The 19435-nt window shown below is 31.7% G+C and overlaps 1 protein-coding gene across 1 annotated transcript in view; it reads left to right on the plus strand.

Moving 5' to 3' along the window:
• Nucleotides 1-7714: 7714 nt before the first annotated feature.
• The window catches only part of LOC139519810 (uncharacterized), a 45495-nt gene continuing 33774 nt past the window's right edge, over nucleotides 7715-19435 (plus strand). Inside the window, exons 1-10 of the mRNA XM_071312079.1 lie at nucleotides 7715-7846; nucleotides 9671-9838; nucleotides 10721-10768; nucleotides 11713-11773; nucleotides 12558-12594; nucleotides 14382-14440; nucleotides 15161-15276; nucleotides 16312-16510; nucleotides 17721-17801; nucleotides 18762-18925. Coding sequence (XP_071168180.1) covers nucleotides 9711-9838; nucleotides 10721-10768; nucleotides 11713-11773; nucleotides 12558-12594; nucleotides 14382-14440; nucleotides 15161-15276; nucleotides 16312-16510; nucleotides 17721-17801; nucleotides 18762-18925 — 893 coding nt within the window. The 5' untranslated portion in view covers nucleotides 7715-7846; nucleotides 9671-9710. The remainder of the gene's footprint in view (nucleotides 7847-9670; nucleotides 9839-10720; nucleotides 10769-11712; nucleotides 11774-12557; nucleotides 12595-14381; nucleotides 14441-15160; nucleotides 15277-16311; nucleotides 16511-17720; nucleotides 17802-18761; nucleotides 18926-19435) is intronic.

A 19435-nucleotide genomic window follows, 5' to 3' on the forward strand; every position in this document is an offset into this window, starting at 1 on the left:
CACTTTACTAAGTGGCACAAAATCTGGTTTACAACAAATGTTGAATGTTGTGAATAAATATGCATATACATGGCGGTTGAAATACAACGCAACTAAGAGCAGTCACCTTCTTTTCCAACCATCAAAATCTTCTATAAAACATAATGAGACAAAGTATGAATTTTGTCTGGGTGAAACAAAGGTTCCTATGAAGCAAAGTATTATTTATGCTGGAACTTTGATTGATAGCAATATGAAATCATACGACCGTACTGAAAAGGCGTGCAAAAAGATGAAAATGAATTTACATTCTCTATACGGTATAGGACTTAATCGGAATGGCATGAACTCAATTACAAATACTACTATTTGGAAACGTATTGTGTTACCAACTGCACTTTACTCGTGTGAGCTTTGGGGTCAGTTAACAATTGCTGAATCTAGAATGTTAGAGCAAACGCAAAGATACTTCGTGCGATTTGTATTAGGCCTAGATAAACGGTCGCCAACTGATGCATGTACAAGTTCTGTCGGGCTATGGTCTATACAAGGACTCGTCGATAAATTCAAATTATTGTTCCTGGGACGGTTGTTCAGAGCTAAATCTAATACAACTCATAAACAAGTTTTTACTCTACGTCTCAGTCAACTACTGCTTGGTGAATCCGATAAACGTTCAATAACATATGACTTTATAAAAACTCTGATTAAATATGATATGCATTCCTTTCTTGAGAGTTACATGGATGATTTGTATGAATGTAGGACAGAAAGTCACAGGACAAAAAGTCACAGACAAAAAGTCACGGACAAAAAGTCACAGGACAAAAAGTCACAATTCATTTTTTCTGATTATTTTCTTTGAATAAAAAACGCTTATTTCTACAAAAATATTTTTGTATTTTTCTTAAACTATTGTATATAAACCAACTTTTTAAACAAAATATATCAAAAAAATATCAAAGATTATCAAATAATTGTTAAAAAAACAAAATGTCAAAGTGACTTGGCATTTAAATGGCTTCATGGTGCCAAGAAAAACATCTTTTGCATGATTAAAATTAAATAAATCTTCATTTTTCAAGTATAATGACACATTTCCTAAACTTTAATATGAATATATGTATTTAAAAGTAAATATTTCAAGATATATTCTTATATATTAAAACAATTGTCAATAAATTATTTGTGACTTTTTGTCCTGTGACTTTTTGTCCTACCAAATTTGTGACTTTATGTCCTGTGACTTTTTGTCCTGTGACTTTCTGTCCGTTTACCGATTTGTATATCCCAGATAAAAAACTATGGTCCAAAATTGTTAATCAATCAATTGAAATCAGAGAAGAAAATGTTTGGAAATCATCTATACAGAGTCGACCAGAGCTTTGTCGTTACTATGAAATACAAAACAGACTATCTATTCACAGACTTTTACGTCTTGCCGTTGTCTATCCGCATTTGAATACTAAATTATTAGTCATGGTAAAACTGGGCTCAATAGCAATAAAGGATGGTCAGTGCTCTTTATGTGGATGTTATTCCACAGATATTGTTCAACACTTAATTCTGTACTGTGAAAAACTTTTGGATTTAAGAAATAACATGTTTTACGGAATTGTTGACGTTTTACCGGTCTAGGAATCTGTACGCTTTTTTCAGCAAGATGATAGTGATATAATCGTAGCTTTACTTGGTGGCATTACAGATTTTATGCATTCTGTGAACTCTGACAACTGGAGAAACATGATGTGTTGCTTGGCAGATCATATATTCAATCTGTACGGAAAATTTAAAAGCGAATTATCTGAGCATAGGTTTAATTTTGGTCACTAAAATATTTGCATCAAACAAATGTAGCATGTAGATATATATATTATATATATATATGTAAAATGGGTTTTTTCTTTATGTTTTTTTTTTGTGTGCACGTGTGTGTGCTTTAATTGTAGTTTGTATTTATATGTTGTTCATTTCTTGTAATTAGTATACTTGTGTTTAAAAATGTAAATCTTCAGTATATTGGAGGAAATAAAGAGAATCAATCAATCAATCAATGACGGATGAACAAAAAGTGTGCCATAATGGCATTTATTGAGAAACATATGGTTTGGTATAACAAGAAAACTACTCTAGTGTTCAAAAAATTTCTCCCCCCTCCCCCGCTTCAAGCTCTGGATCCGCGCCAGAAACTCTAAGTATTTGAAATAATAATAAGTTTTGTAAACAGTTAATTTATAATTGTGATCTTACAATGATACTGAATTCAATTAATCTCATTTCAATTGAAAATGACATGTCATATTCCTTAAAGTATAAACATCAAAAATTATTTGGAGCTTGCATTGCGGCCTGCGGTGTTGGTTTCTGGCCTATGACCGTATTTATACGTATAGCAAGCTCAAAAACAACTCATGTGAAGATCTATGGGTACTCGGTAAAAAAAATGATGTGCATATCATAGTTTTTGTCTCAGTATGTGTGACCCTTTATAGCTTGCTGTTATTGTCTCTTTTTGTGGACCTTTATTGCTTGCTGTTCGGTGTGAATCAAGGCTCCGCGTTGAAGGCCGTACTTTGACCTATAATTGTTAACTTTTTATAGTGTGACTTGGATTAAGAGTTCTCTCATTGGCACTCATACCACACCTTCATTTTTATGTAAATACATACATAAAAAATATTCATATATCGTTCCCTGGAACCAAAGTTTCTTTTTTAGAAAAAACTGTGAAGAAAAAAAGGCCTCCAAGGTACAGGAGAAAAACCCCAAAACAACAACAGCATGTTGTAAACAGTCTTCAACCTCAATGGCCAATGCAACAAACGTTACCGAGTCAAGTATATGCAAGGTTACCAGTGTATCCTCACAGTCAAAATCTGAACATATCGGCCCATCACTATGTGAATCAGCAAATACCAACAATGGTAAGGCAACCGTTATTTCATCCTTCAATGTTGAGAACTTCACAACAAATGCCGTATACCTATCAGAGCTACTCGGGAATGTAGATATTTTAGCTATACAGGAACATTGGTTATGGTCTTTCGAAAAATCAAAATTAGAAACTTTTGCTGCTGAACGCGATTTTTGTACTACTATAAAATGTACTGACGAATATGATCCTATTAGTAATAGACAGCGCATGCGGGGATGGGGTGGTTGTGGTATTTTATGGAGAGCACACCTAGACCAATTTGTGAAAATTCATGATGATGGTAATGAACGTATTTGTGTTATAACTTTAGACACTAAGCCGAAACCAATTTGTATTGTGGCCGTATATATGCCCTGTACTGGTAGTAAGGAATATGACCGAAAATATGAGCAATGTTTTGATGAGATAAGTGAATTAACTATTAAATTTGCACACCACACCATAATAGTGCTAGGTGACTTAAATGCCTCATTGATTCGTAAACAGAAAACTACAAGAGACAAAGTGTTTTTAGCATCAATACAGGAAATAAATTTATGTGTACCAAGGAATTATCCTTCTAGTCATACGTTTTTTCACCATAATGACAAAGCTTCGTCACAAATAGACTATATTTTAGCTTTTAATGATAGTAACTTTTTTATTGAGACAGATATATATTGTATGTCGCCGTTAAATTTGTCATCTCATGTGCCAGTGACTGCTAATTTTATATGTAATTTACATGCTACGGAAAAAACTGATGTAGTCAATACTGCTACGATGAATAGAATTAACTGGGAGAAATGTGATACGTTGAAGTACCAAAGGTTACTTGATGAAAAATTTAATTCCTTAGATATTGCATCTGGAACTTTAGATGAACAATTTCAAAATGTGGCTGATATTTTTAAAACAAGTGCAGAGGATGCTTCAGAGGAGGTTAAAAAACGTAGGGTTCGAAAGTTAAAGCCGTGGCCTATGAATTTGAGAAGTCTTTGTCATGACAGTAAACAAGCATATAATATTTTCAAACAAGATGGGGGAAATAAATGTGAAACTAACATTTTATGGGTGAACTGTAAATTGGCTAAAAAGAAACTCCGACAAGCTCAGAGGCAGTTGGATGCCAATAATAGATATAAACTGTATTATGAAATAATGGACTCATATACTTCAAATCAGAAGCTCTTTTACAAACTTATTAATATTCAAAGAACTGGGCAAGTTAAGAAATTGACTAAATTAGTTATTGATGGTATAAATCTTGAGTCCTCAGAAGAAATAAGGGATGGCTGGGCATCGTATTTCGAAAAATTAAGTACATTATCTACAAGTTCATCATTTTGTGATCATCAGCATCAAATTGTGAAGCGTAATATACAAAATATTTTGACACTACAAAATTCAGGGAATAAGGGAATGCAATATGCAACTTTAGATGAAGTTACAGCAGCTATAAACAAAATGAAAAATGGAAAGTCACCTGACGAGTTAAATCTAATGAGTGAACATTTGAAATGTGGTGGACAAATTGTACCTATAATATTAAAAGCTCTTTTTGATCGTGTTTTACAAGAAAGAGATGTACCTGAAATTTTTCAGTCTGGAATTATTACTCCAATACACAAGAGTCATGGTAAACCCTTGCAGGATCCAAATTCTTATAGGCGAATTACAGTATGTAGTATAATGGGAAAAGTTTTTGAGACTATACATATGTCTAAAATTTCACCAGACTTAGATAGACTTCAAAATAAATTGCAACGTGGTTTTACTAAACGGGTATCTCCAACAAATGCAGCTTTACTACTTACTGAGGCGCTAGCTGACGCAAAGGATCGTAAAAAGAAAGTATTTGTAGCCTTTATTGATGCTTCTAAAGCATTTGATGTTGTGTGGCATGATTCTTTAATGTTAAAACTTTTTCAGTCTGGAGTTAAGGATGAGGATTGGTTTGTAGTATATAAATGGTATCAGCAAATGAGATCAAAGGTTAAGTGGGATGGACATTTCTCAAGAGCTTTTGATGAGCAACAGGGAGTTAGACAAGGTGGTATTTTGTCTCCTACTCTGTATAAACTTTATATTAATCCGTTATTAGATTGGTATCAAAACAAACATTTGGGCCTCCGTATTGGAACGATACATATTGCCTCACCAGCATGCGCAGATGATATTGTATTATTAGCGGAAGATGCTATTTCATTACAGACAATGTTAAATTTACAAGAAACTTTTGCAAATAAAGATAGATATTTTATTAGTGAAGCTAAAAGTAAAATTATGACTTTCAATAGTAGAAGAAATGAAAAATGTGTGGATGAATTTTATTTACACGAAAAACCTATAGAACATGTTGTTTCATATACTCATGTCGGAATTAATCGAAATTCAGTTGAAAAATGTTTGGTATCAGAAAGAATCAAATTAGCTAGACGAACCTGCTATTCGCTAATGGGTGCAGGTATGCACGGATATAATGGAGTCAACCCAAATATAGTCATCAAATTATGGAATACATATGTTCGCCCACGATTAATTTTTGGACTAGACTGTGTAACACTTACCAGAAAGGAACTGGATGAATTGAACTTTTTTCACAAATCACAACTTAAAATTCTGCAAAACTTGCCAGAACGAACCGCTGATGCAGCAATATATATTCTGTCTGGCCAGATGCCAATAGAAGCGTTTTTACATAGACAAATTTTAGTAAACTTTGGCAACATTGTGCGAAACAATGATATAGAGAAGGAGATATGTATTAGACAACTTGTAATGAAGGATAATACCTCTCATAGCTGGTTTATTTATGTGAACGATATACTCTCATTGTATGAATTTGAATCTATTTTTGACATCCTAAATTCAATTCCAAATAGAGAAAGTTGGAAAAACTATGTGAAAAAGAGAATAGAAACATTCTGGAGACAGAAGATAACGAATATGGCAGAAGGAAAGTCTACTCTTCGCTTTTTGCATCCCATGTCAATGAATTGTGAAACTGTTCATAACGTTTGGGCCAACACAGGACTTGACTCTATTTCTATTATGAAAGCTAATGTAAAAGCTAGACTACTTACAGGAGTGTATACACTGCAATCAAATCGTAGTAGATTTAATAAGTATGAAGTAAGTGCAATATGTCCGTTGTGTATGGATGAGATCGAAGATATTGAACATTTCTTACTACAATGTGCTAGTACAGATACTGTGAGGAATCAATTTATTCCAAAGCTAAGAACTTTGATTTATGACTTTAATCATGAAATAGGAAATCTTGTCTTCTCGAACAATTCAATGCTATTGAGGGTGATTTTGGATGTTTCTAGCCCACAAGTTCCAATTTTAATACAGACTTTTTCATTTATGGAGAAAATTGAGGCCATAACAAGAGGAATGGTATATGCTCTACACCATAAAAGATGCTCTATACTGGATCTAGTTGGCAGTTAGGATGGCAAAGTCATTTAAAGTCATTTAAAATCATTAAATAGTTTAAAATAAAATAAATAAATTTATTAAGTTACTATTAATCAAAAGTTTAAGGTTTAATATGACAATTAAATGTTAAGTAAGCCTTGTGTTCTGATATTTTTACTTAAATTTAAGTTTGTAAGGAAACTTAAGGGTTGATACAAATGGCTAAGTTGTTCTATTAAGTTAAGAAAATACTTTTCTATTAAGGTATAAGGAAATTATACTAGGATAATAAAAATTTTGTCCCAAATAGGTGATAAAGTAACTATTATGTAAGCAACTTTAATTGTTGTGTGTTTTTTCTAGTGAAGTAGGAGATATAAGGCTACTGGTGCAGTGTAAGGAAACTTTAGTGAATGACCAACAAAGATGGCATATTGGTTTAATTCAGAATGAACAATAAAAAGCTGAGTTATATGCTGAGTAACAAATTGCCACAGTAACATTGATAATTTGGTGGTACATGAAGTAATTTTAGATTTTAGTATATATATGCCACAGTGCATGAACTTTTAAAGTAATAGACATTGATTAGTGTATAATTGATATAACGTATGTGATTTATATGGAGTTCAAATGTATATAGTATGGTGATGGAACAGTTTCCTGCACGTTTACAAAAGTGATTTGACATTAAGTTATTTTAAAGTTTATGTTTGAATTGAGCTCCTAGCTGGGATCGCAGCCTTAGCTCAATTTGGATAAGACCAACTGCCGTTGCGTTGTAAATTGGTGGTGGGTACGCCAGGCTGTGTTGACATCCAATACACCAGTATCTAGAACAATATATTTAGGCGAAATAATACTGGTATTATATGCACCGATCATATACACTGTATAATATTCCTGCACATGCACACAGTTGCTTACAGTAAATCAGTTGCTAATCCGTGCTACACTACAAAAGTAGTGGTACTCCAGATAGTGGAGGAAAGAATAAAGAAGAAGAAGATGCAATGACTAAAATAATTAAGTAGATTTTGTATCTAAAACAATATTGACCGACAAAGCCAAAATGTATCTGAACAAAGTTTAAAAAAAAGACTTGTCTCTTTGGACCATATTTAGTGTATAATGAATTACCAAGGATTTGTATAGTTAGATCGAACTATACAAATCCTTGGAATTACCAACTTTTTAATTTCGTTTTGTCTAAGAATCTGATAAGTTTACTAAACTGTGTGTTACTTAACTAAAATGCAAACAAAGAAACCTTAATACAAGTAACAAATTAATATGACATTTAATAATAAAAAGTATTTAAAAACAGTACTGCATAGTTCTAGATATTTTGATTGATGTTTTACTGATTTAAAGACTATTTTTTTACAACTGTCATGTGACTGATCAAAATGGCGGCTATCGAAAGGGGCAAAGAATTGCAGCAATCTTTCACTTTGACGTTTATTATAGAAGAGTGCCTGAAATTTTGTACATAGTTACCGGTAGATCATTTTTTGTCTTTTATAGGTAAGACTCAAAGAAGATAATACGTGAAAATCGCCCCTAAAAAATGTTTGAGAAGCTCTACTGTGATAGTCGACTTTGGTATATTTTTACCCCCTTATTGATAGGATTTCAAACTCCTGTGATACATTCGTCAATGTCAGATACACACATTATCTTCATCTTTTATATACATGTAAGCTTTGGATTTCAAATATTTTGGCCACGACCATCACTGAAGAGACATGTTTTGTCGAAATGCGCATCTGATGCAACAAAATTAGTACCGTTGATTTGATTATACATTATGTACATACACCTTATCGCTATTTGTCCGCCATTACTGGACATCACACAGGTTCCTGTAAAATTTTGGCGTCATAATACAAAAATATCTGACACCACATTGGAAAAGTGATTGTTGTATGACGTCCTTAGTTCAAGCGGGATAGATTCTCGGGTCAGACGGTAACAGCAATAAGGTGTACATCATATATTGTAAGTGACTTAGTCCCTACCTTTCCGTTTGTAACTCACACTAGGATTCGTTGTTTATCAATCTCTTTTGACACCCACCAGGCAGTCATGTGATCTGTAAATGTATATCAAGCAGTCAAAAGTCTACAACCTTGTCTTCTTGACATAACAATTTACTGGTTTATATATAAAAAAGTGTGGTATGATTGCCAATGAGACAACTCTCCACAAGAGACCAGAAATCAACTACTATAGGTCACCGTATGTTACATGTACCTTCCAATAGGTTATCATCAAGATGAAGGGATCACTTATAAGACCCTTATTGAATGAGCAAGGTCTCTTAACAGGTCTAGCATGTAATGGCTGTTGTCCTCATGAAGATGGATACCCATAAACACAGATGCACACATTATATGCAATTGCCAAAAAACAGTTTCTTTATTTTAGAACACTTAGGATTGTTTAGTTCAAGTTAGCTGTTGTCCAGATCTAGAGTAAACATGGAGTTGCATTTCTAACAAAATACTAATGAGATGTGACTGCAACTGGAAAGCATTAAGAAATCCTAAAAGTTTGACTTTCCAAACATACCTTTCTTAAATTTACATGTATTTGTATGATTAGTGTAACCAGTTGTGCATGTGAGTGTTCAAATGATGAGCTCTATTTCTAGCTGTATTGAAGACCGATTGGTGGTCTTCTGCTGTTGTCTGCTCTTTGGTCGGATTGTTGTCTCTTAGTCAGTCTTTGACATAGTCCCCATTTGAGGCATTTCCATTCTCAATTTTATCATGTACCTGATTTTTATAAAACTGCAAAAATCATGAAAAGGAGAAGAAACATGGACAAGTACTGCTGCACATGCATAAGGATTTGCACTTAACCTTGATGTGATTGTCTGGGAAAAAAAATGAAATTTAGATCAATTTTGTAACAACATGTCACAATGATGTGTTAGTATTTGCTTTTTAACTACAAATGTACACTTGTGACTTTAATTAAAAAACAAATAAAAAAAATAAAACTTTGTAATGGAGACAGTGAGTCCCATCATGACACCCCGTTAAAAGATGTATATATGAGACAGTATTTTAGTTTAATATTTCACTCTTATTATAATGTGTTTAAATCTAAGAAAGTATTGGTCCAGCAACTCTAACATACCTAGGCTAGATAGTTAAATATATGCCATTCATTCTCATTTGTCTATTATAATAGATTAGTTATCTAACAATAATCTCCTGATTAATTCTAACAGTGTTTATGACATGTCCCCTTACACATGTTACAGTGTTTATTTTGCAATATAATTGAATAACAACTGTTCATGAAACTGTCATGATATTTTTTAAATTTTATTTATTCAAGTCATGGAAATTGCAGACTTTCCAAATTAACAACAAGTACCATGGAGACCGTATTATTGAAACCCAAGGATATCCTTCTCCATATGTGCCAGAGTGAAGAAAATTTATGGACACAGAGAGATGCATCCGAAAGTTCTGTTAGTACAGATTTGGGTTCTAGCATTCTAAGGTGAGACTTATTTTAGATATGTAATTCTTGTTGGAAATCAGTATTTTACTAATTGTTCACCAAGTTTAGAATTTTATACTGTTAAAAATCAAAGTACTGTTAAGAAAACTACCAGTACATTTATCATTGTTCAGAGTTACTTCCCTTTATTAATTATACGGTAATGATATAATACAATAGCAATGAGATCACATTACATATGAAAATAAGGAGATTAAACATTCAATTTGTCTCGATTAGAGATGATAAATGTAAAATTGCTGGAAATTTTAACACATTATATCCAAATCGTCTGTAGTTTAGAATTACATTGTTATTTATTGGAATTAAACATAATATTGAAATACTGTTAACATATTAATATTTTAAGTTATTTGTAAGTAATGATTTTGTTGTTTTAAATAATTTTGGGAGTAATTAACTTTAACTTATTATCTTAGAGCTTGCATGCAACTTTTTAGAAGTTGAAGATTGTTACACTTTACTTATTTTTTTAAACCTTCATTGATTTTTATGAAACTTAAACAGAAGACATTTTGATAGATAATATCATCAGAAGCAAACATTTGATAAACAAATTCTTTCATCCTTTTTTCTGTATTTTACACTTTATATAACATTATTATTAACAGACTGTCTGGGATTAAATTTTCATGACTTGAACAATTAGTTATAAACCTTAATGGATTGTTGTGAAACTTGGACAGAATCTTATCTTCAAGATAAAGAAAAAGCATTAGAAGAAACTAGTTTCATTAAAAAAAACACCTGTATTTTACTGATTATTTAACTTGATTTTTGTAGTCGACATTACCCTTGCACACTGACAATAGCAATCCCTAAGAATTTCATTTAACATGACAAAATATGAAATTTTTTCAGGGAATGTAAATGTCTGAGGAAGATACATGACCACTTTAGTAATCTGAAGTAAGTGATTTTAATAATGAATTTGGAAAAGGAAAACATTATGACCAAATGAAAAAAATAAATATTTAGTGTTCATTTATCATCAATGCACTATGCACAGAAATTGCAAAAATAACAACCCCAGTGAGCTTCAGCTGGCCCATAATTAAAAATGTGTACTAGTTCAGTGAAAATGGACTTCATTCTAAACTCAAAAACATATAAATGAACTAGAATTAAAAAATATACAAGACTAACAAAGGCCAGAGGCTCCTGACTTGGGACAGGTGCAAATATGTGTAGGTGTTAAACATGTTTTGTGAAATCTCAACCCTCCCCCTATACCTCTAGCTAATGTAGAATAATGAAACTCATTGCAATATGCACAGTAAAACTCAGTTTAAAAGAAGTCAAAGTCCTATGTCAGAATAGGTTACTACAGAAACTAAGCAAATTAACAATGATACATAAATTAACAAAGGACTTTTAGCACTTTCAGCCATCATTTGAAAATCAAGCACAATCCATCCCGTTAGGATGCTAGGATGAAGAAAAAAAAATCTTACATTTTATTTTAGTATAATCTTTGTCCTGCCTTTTTGTATTTTACTCTTATCGACCTGTCTTCTTTTTCTTTTTTTTTTGGTTTATAATCCTGCCTTTTGTGGTGCCAAGTTGCTCATCTTGCCTTATTTTTACTCAAAACTCCTGTCCTGCTTTTTTCTTTCTCAAAAATAACATTCTAGCCAAAGATTGATATCCATGACAAAAAACAAATAATCATATTGACCTTTGGTTATGTACAAATACATGTGGTTTTAAAATGTTGTTTTGTGTGCAGTTTTTGGAAACAGTTGGATGAGAGAACATTTATATTTTTAGTTGGATTACCTATTTATATTTATATACACAAAGATATACACTTTTGTTTACAGACAGATCATGATATATTGTTTTCTTTACAGTAAAAGAAAATGTTGCATGAGTTTGGCCGTCTGCAAAACAACCTTCAGTAATTTCAGAGTGGTAAGATATTTTATTCATACTCTCAGAGTGAGGTTTAGAAACCTGGGTTGTAGGGTAAAGGGTTTCTTTGATAATCCTACACCTTTCTTCTAAAATAAAGCATGTTTATGTGTTTCATACATGTGTTTGTTTTTCTTCATTTTCTGTACATAAATTAGGATGTTAGGTTCTCGTTTGAATTGTTTCACATTGTCATTTTGATGTTTTTAATAGCTGAATATGCAGTATGGGCTTTGCTCATTGTTGAAGCTGTACGGTGACCTATAGTTTTAAATTTTTGTGTCATTTGGTCTCTTGTGGAGACTTGTCTCATTGGCAATCACTTCTTATTTATATATGGTCACATAATGATATTACTCATCTAGATTGTGTTTTGTTTCTGATGATTTACCCTTAATGGAATAAGTTCTTAGACTAACAGAATTATTTAAAAATTGTACTTAATATACGGGCATGAATTTTACCTCTTCTGATGTTGTTTTTACAATTTCTTTGTTAATTTTAGATTTATATTAGTAAGTGAATTTATGTTGTCAAAACCCTGAGGATGTTAAAGGGAATCTAAAATTAACATCAATAAAATTTTTGATTGATTGATTGATTGATTGATTGTTGGTTGCTTAACGTCCAGTGGCAAATATTTCATGCATATTCAGGACGATAAAATCTTAGAATAAATTAGTTATTATATGCATTTTTTTAAAACAATGTCAAATCAGTATCATGCATTCTTAATATGGTTATAAGAGTATATGATGACGAAACTTTTTGTAATTTCTTTTAGGTTAGAAATGATGGCAGAGATAATGGGATTGAAGAAGGTTTGTAAAGAAATCAATTTATTTACAAAAAAAGAGGGATGGAAGACATCAATAAGACAATTTAGTCAGTAATCTTAAAATATGAAATACCAAAAACACATTTTTTTATTTAAAATTGACACCTGAAACAGTTTCCCCTTTTACAACTACAAATAGATTTACAGAGGTGTACCAATTAAAGTGTGAAAACCATAGAATGATATCAAACAAAATTAAAGTGTGAAAACCATAGAATGATATCAAACAAAATTAAAGTGTGAAAACCATAAAATGATATCAAACAAAATTAAAGTGTGAAAACCATAGAATGATATCAAACAAAATTAAAGTGTGAAAACCATAGAATGATATCAAACAAAATTAAAGTGTGAAAACCATAGAATGATATCAAACAAAATTAAAGTGTGAAAACCATAGAATGATATCAAACAAAATTAAAGTGTGAAAACCATAGAATGATATCAAACAAAATTAAAGTGTGAAAACCATAGAATGATATCAAACAAAATTAAAGTGTGAAAACCATAGAATGATATCAAACAAAATTAAAGTGTGAAAACCATAGAATGATATCAAACAAAATTAAAGTGTGAAAACCATAGAATGATATCAAACAAAATTAAAGTGTGAAAACCATAGAATGATATCAAACAAAATTAAAGTGTGAAAACCATAGAATGATATCAAACAAAATTAAAGTGTGAAAACCATAAAATGATATCAAACAAAATTAAAGTGTGAAAACCATAGAATGATATCAAACAAAATTAAAGTGTGAAAACCATAAAATGATATCAAACAAAATTAAAGTGTGAAAACCATTGAATGATATCAAACAAAATTAAAGTGTGAAAACCATAGAATGATATCAAACAAAATTAAAGTGTGAAAACCATAGAATGATATCAAACAAAATTAAAGTGTGAAAACCATAAAATGATATCAAACAAAATTAAAGTGTGAAAACCATAGAATGATATCAAACAAAATTAAAGTGTGAAAACCATAAAATGATATCAAACAAAATTAAAGTGTGAAAACCATAGAATGATATCAAACAAAATTAAAGTGTGAAAACCATAGAATGATATCAAACAAAATTAAAGTGTGAAAACCATAGAATGATTTCAAACAAAATTAAAAGTGTGAAAACCATAAAATGATATCAAACAAAATTAAAGTGTGAAAACCATTGAATGATATCAAACAAAATTAAAGTGTTCATTGATTCATTTATTTTTTTTAGTGTTTGAAAATACAAAATTTAAACAATTATTCAGTAGCGAAATCAAAGAACCCACACAGCTCAAGATCTGACATTCATATTGTCGGGGCTTAATCAACTATTGTAATATAGAAAGGAAACAACCATACAGATTAACGTTAACATCATATATATTCTGAATGCTAAGGCTTCGTGCCACATTGACATCAACCCTAGATACAATAGGTAAACACGATGTCATAACTCCCTCAGTATTCTCAACACATATATAACTATCACAGCTATTATAAGCAAATGTAATCATGTGTAGTAAGGATAATAAGCAGAGTAAGCTCCTATAAAATATGTTACAATCTAAACAGTGGAACAGTAGCTACTCTTCATATCTGCATCCAGTCAGTAATTCTATACAGTATAGCTGAACTTATGATAACCATAAGACATACAACACTTATTAAATGTTAGGATTTAATTTTATTTTTATTGAAATTTTATGCATTAAAATACAATGAAAGGGAGAAAATAATGCAATATCTTTGAATATACATCATTTTTTTTTTAGGTGCAATGTCTAAAACCCTCATTGACAACTCGCAGCTGGTGTCTGAACTAGATGAAAAGGTTTGAGTATTACAGTTGCCTCTGTCATAAATAAACTAAGGCTCATTAATTCGAAAGGGCCTATGTAAGTGGTGTCAACCTCTTTGTGCCTGTTTGCCATGATTTCAACAACAACAAAAATGCCACTGAAACCACTCTGCCATCAAAATTAGGTTTAAATCTCGTAATTTTCCTATTCATGTTGTCTTAATTTTGATATGATTACTGTCCTTGGATAAATTTTTTTTTTTATAAAACTGACAATTTTCTGCTGCATTGACAGATTTCCTGGAAATATTGAGTATGAAAAGATATCTGCTTCATAATTATACCTCTACTCTAAATGTGCTTGTAGCTGGTTTACCTCAGTGATATAACATCAATTTCTCAGCAACTTCAAGTAATAGCGTCATACTATTAAGCACCAAGATCCATCTGGATATGCCAATTACAGTCTGGCAAATTTAAGTTCAGTCTATGTATTTCACATCCTTAACAATGGAATTTCAATGATGTGACGTAACTTATATTTTGGACAACAAACAATAAAAAAACCCATAGTCTTAGATTTTAAAGTGGCAAATGGAAAACATAATATATAAAATTTTGAAATGTTATGATTGAACAAAGGATAGATAATGACTATCAAACATAGAATATTTTTTTAACAAGATATCTATACCAAATGCTTTCAAAATTTCACAAAAGTTATGTCACTTTACTGCAGTTTTCTATTTTTAGGAATTTAGAGTGTTTAGATATGCCTACATGTGTGCCTCATATCCTGTCTTGGGTGCACCTGACCCTCCATCTCCACAGACACCCCCTCTTACTCCAACAGGTCAAGGAAACATTAGGTAAGTCTTAATCAACTGATTTGAAGTAATGTGTAGAGATATGGGATTTTTTTTCTAGATCATAATGTTAAAAGTAAATGTTCAAACTATCTGGTAAAGACCAAAAAAAACAGAACCCCAAATGACTCAAAAAAAGAACCATCTGACAGTCTGTTTCAAATAGCAATTCTATAACTGAAAGATGAAGTTAAATTCAGTATTGAAAAATGTTTTTATGCCTTTATGGACACATTCCCTACCCATTCATTTGTTTTTATTAAAATTCAATCTATGAAGGTCCTTGGTGGCCAAATGGTTTAAGTTGTTAAAATACTGTCTCACTAGCCTGTAACACAAGACTGAGGTTGTGATTCAAATCCAGTATGTGGCCTGTGAACGTTGTACTCCGATCCTAATTGACTAGAATTATCAGTTTTCCTGCCAAATGTCGATAAAAGGTAACATATTTTTGGTCAAAACTCATTAAGCTTCTGTTTGATTACTGCCTATGCATTCAATATATATACAAATAAAATAGGGAATGTGTCAAAGAGACAACAACCCGACCAAATAAAAAACAACAGCAGAGGGTCACCAACAGGTCTTCAATGTAGCGAGAAATTCTCGCACCCAGAGGCGTCCTTCAGCTGGCCCCTAAACAATTATATACTAGTCCAGTGATAATGAACGCCATACTAATTTTCCAAATTGTACACAAGAAACTAAAATTAAAATAATACAAGAATAACAAAGGCCAGAGGCTCCTGACTTGGGACAGGCGCAAAAATGCGGCGGGGTTAAACATGTTTGTGAGATCTCAACCCTCCCCCTATACCTCTATATAAATGTTTATATTGTGAAATAGCTTGTAAAAACAAAACAAAAGTTTTACAGGATTTTTTTTTAATGTAACTTCAAGACAATTGTACAGCATAGGGTAAATATGTGTAAAATTGTACATTAGATATCTTTATTTTTGACATTAAAAGTCAGATATAAATCTATGTTAAAATTGTAGAGAGTCAAAATTGAAACTTTAACATATATATTTGACAGGATACAGTTCAAAGATTTAAAGTCACAGATAATGAGAACACAATCTGGTGATGATGTAGAAGATGAGACATCAATTGTTCCTGCAGAAACCCTCTTTGAATTGTTGAGGCGGGTATTCAGGTTAAGTCCCAATACTTTTTACCAGTATGAAGTCTATATAAGGAATTCCTATGGCAAGAGAGATGCTGAACCAAACAGAGTGAGTGCTCAGGAGTTTAATTACTGCTTTCACTTTGAATAAAGGAGATGTGGGTATTCTGGGGTACACAGCACTGAGTCAAAAACCACAAATACAATGAACATTAAAGATCTCAGGAACTTTTGTAATGTTAATTGCAAAGTTAATATGGAATATTTTATTAGTCCAGCAGTTTGAAAAGTTCATGGGTTAATAATTACATTTGATGTATGTTTCATTATAATACGTTATTTTGAGTGGCTACACTGCAATCTCACGTTATTCCTTAGTTAATTGCATTACACAATAAAATTTATCATTCATGATGACAGGAGGTCCCACAATAAAGTGCACAGGTAAATTAAATAAAAACTTGATACAAATCGTGTTTTCATGATCCTAGCTAAAAAATGTAATTATAAGTATTGAATGCTTCTTTTTGTAACTTCATAGGGTTGTAAAAGCGTTGATCGTGTGCACATTTTAAGAATGAAGCGTTTCTGCGCTTCATACAAAATGTACTTCAGTCAACACTTTACACCCCAGTAAAGTTACAAAAAGAAGCATTCAATTCTTAATAGCTGAAGACATTCACATACAAGTTTGTCAATTACTGCTAGTAGTCTGTTGTTATTTATGTATTATTGTCATTTTATTTATTTTCTTTTGTTACATCTTCTGACATCGGACTCGGACTTCTCTTGAACTGAATTTTAATGTGCGTATTGTTATGCCTTTACTTTTCTACATTGGCTAGAGGTATAGGGGGAGGGTTGAGATCTCATAAACATTTTCAACCCGCCGCAATTTTGCGCCTGTCCCAAGTCAGGAGCCTCTGGCCTTTGTTAGTCTTGTATGATTTTTAATTTTTGTTTCTTGTGTATAATTCGGAGTTTAGTATGACGTCCATTATCACTGTACTAGTATACATATTTTTTAAGGGGCCAGCTGAAGGACGCCTACGCATGCAGGAGTTTCTCGCTACATTGAAGACCCATTGGTGGCCTTTGGCTGTTGTCTGCTCTATGGTCGGGTTGTTGTCGCTTTGACACATTCCCCATTTCCTTTCTCAATTTTATTGTCAATGCAAAAGTAGTTTATAGGAATTTAGTCAATTTGGAGACAAAGGTTGTCAGAATGAAATGTTAAAAAAATGAAAAACTTAGCCTAAAAAGGCCCTGAATAAATAAATGAAAAAAAAGATTTTCATTTACTTTTTTTAATCTTTAAGATTTTGGCAGAAGAATTGGTTGGACAGTTAGCCTCGCTTGAAAACAATAGCCATCCATATTACACACCAAAACACTTTATGGTATGTTATAAACTTATAGTACAGTTAACTTCACTTGAAAACAATAGCAATCCGTATTGGATCTTATATTAAATGCTGTTAAAAAATCTTTTACAAATTTTAATATTTGACATTAAAGTGATCCTTTTCTGATGACATGTGTAATCATCGCCAAATGTTAAGATAGGTAAGCCATTAGAATGCTAGAACTTTAGTTCATCCAGACTGAATGTTCAGATCTGTCTCCTCAGTAATTTTGTTACTTAAATGTTTGCACGGCTGCAGTGTATGTTTTCTTGCTTAAAACAGTTTTATTTTATATAAAGAAGAAGTGTCAATGGGTTGTCATTGATGGTTTCTGTCCCTTAAGCATCCATTTACTTTAATTTCAAAACCCTTCCTCCCTTTTTCCTGCTTATGTGCCTTTAAAAAAATATTGATAAAAGTAAGGAATGTTCAATATGCCCTTTTTGGTTTTAAATATGGAAAGAATACCCCTTGTTCATGCTTTTGTAACTTTTAAATGTTCCTATGTAAAGATTTCTGAATAGGTTTGTATAGATGAACATTTACTAGACCTTTGAAACTTTTTTTTGTTGCACCCATTTTAGTGCTAAGCATAACTGTAGGTTCTTGTTTCATATTCATGTTTAGTGACTTATCATTACCGGTATATGAAAACTGAATTCATGTACATTCTGTTTCAATTGCAAAGATATGATGGGGCCCAATTTTTGGAGTCTTATATACGATAGATATAACTGTTAAACTTTGATACAATTCAATTATACCATTGTAGGAAGAGTTTGGCCTTTAGTTTCTCTTATTATCCCATATCAGGTATATGTTATTCACTGTCTGTGATTTCAGATGTGAAAATAGTTTGTTTACAGTAATGTTTATTTTATTATAGAAATTCATTAACCTCTGCAACTTTTTTGTGAAAAATTGTTATACTAGTATTTTTCATTCTATATATAGACACAGTTTGGTTATGACAGATGGCAGAGGAAAGAATTCATTCACATTGCAGAACTGATGAGAAAATTCTGGCATGTTGCCCATCCACATAAACGTAACAACCATATACAGTTTCTGCAGACTGTTCATGATGATTATGTAGAACTCATGGAGAAATTATTGAGGTCAGTTAATTTTTCTTTTTAGAATTGTACAAAAATGATAAATTTCATCAAACAAATTATGGTTTTAACCTTAGTCTGGAGAAATGAAAAAAGACCTAATAAAAGAAAGTCATTTTGAAATCTTCAGTTTATCATTTGCTGTAAATATCTTTTTTTAGGATATTTTATAAATTTCCCTAAATCTTACTCTTGGAACTGGAAGAGCTGAAAAAAATAATGCATATTTTTCTTTAAAATATTCTAGCAGTTAAAACATGATATAAGATCCACATTAACTCATATATGATTAATTCTTGTTTTGTTCTCTTGTGAACAAATTCTTTTTTCCCCCCTGTTCCAAAATTAGTTGTACAAATGTAATATTGTTCACCCACAATAATGAGATGTGACTGTGTAATTAATCAATTAAGAATTGAATACTTCTCTTTGTTGTTTGAAAGGGTGTAAAATAAAATTGAGAATGGAAATGGGGAATGTGCCAAAGAGACAACAACCCGACCATAGAAAAAA

Source organism: Mytilus edulis, chromosome 4, assembly GCF_963676685.1.
Source record: "Mytilus edulis chromosome 4, xbMytEdul2.2, whole genome shotgun sequence".
Taxonomy (NCBI): Eukaryota; Metazoa; Mollusca; class Bivalvia; order Mytilida; family Mytilidae; genus Mytilus; species Mytilus edulis.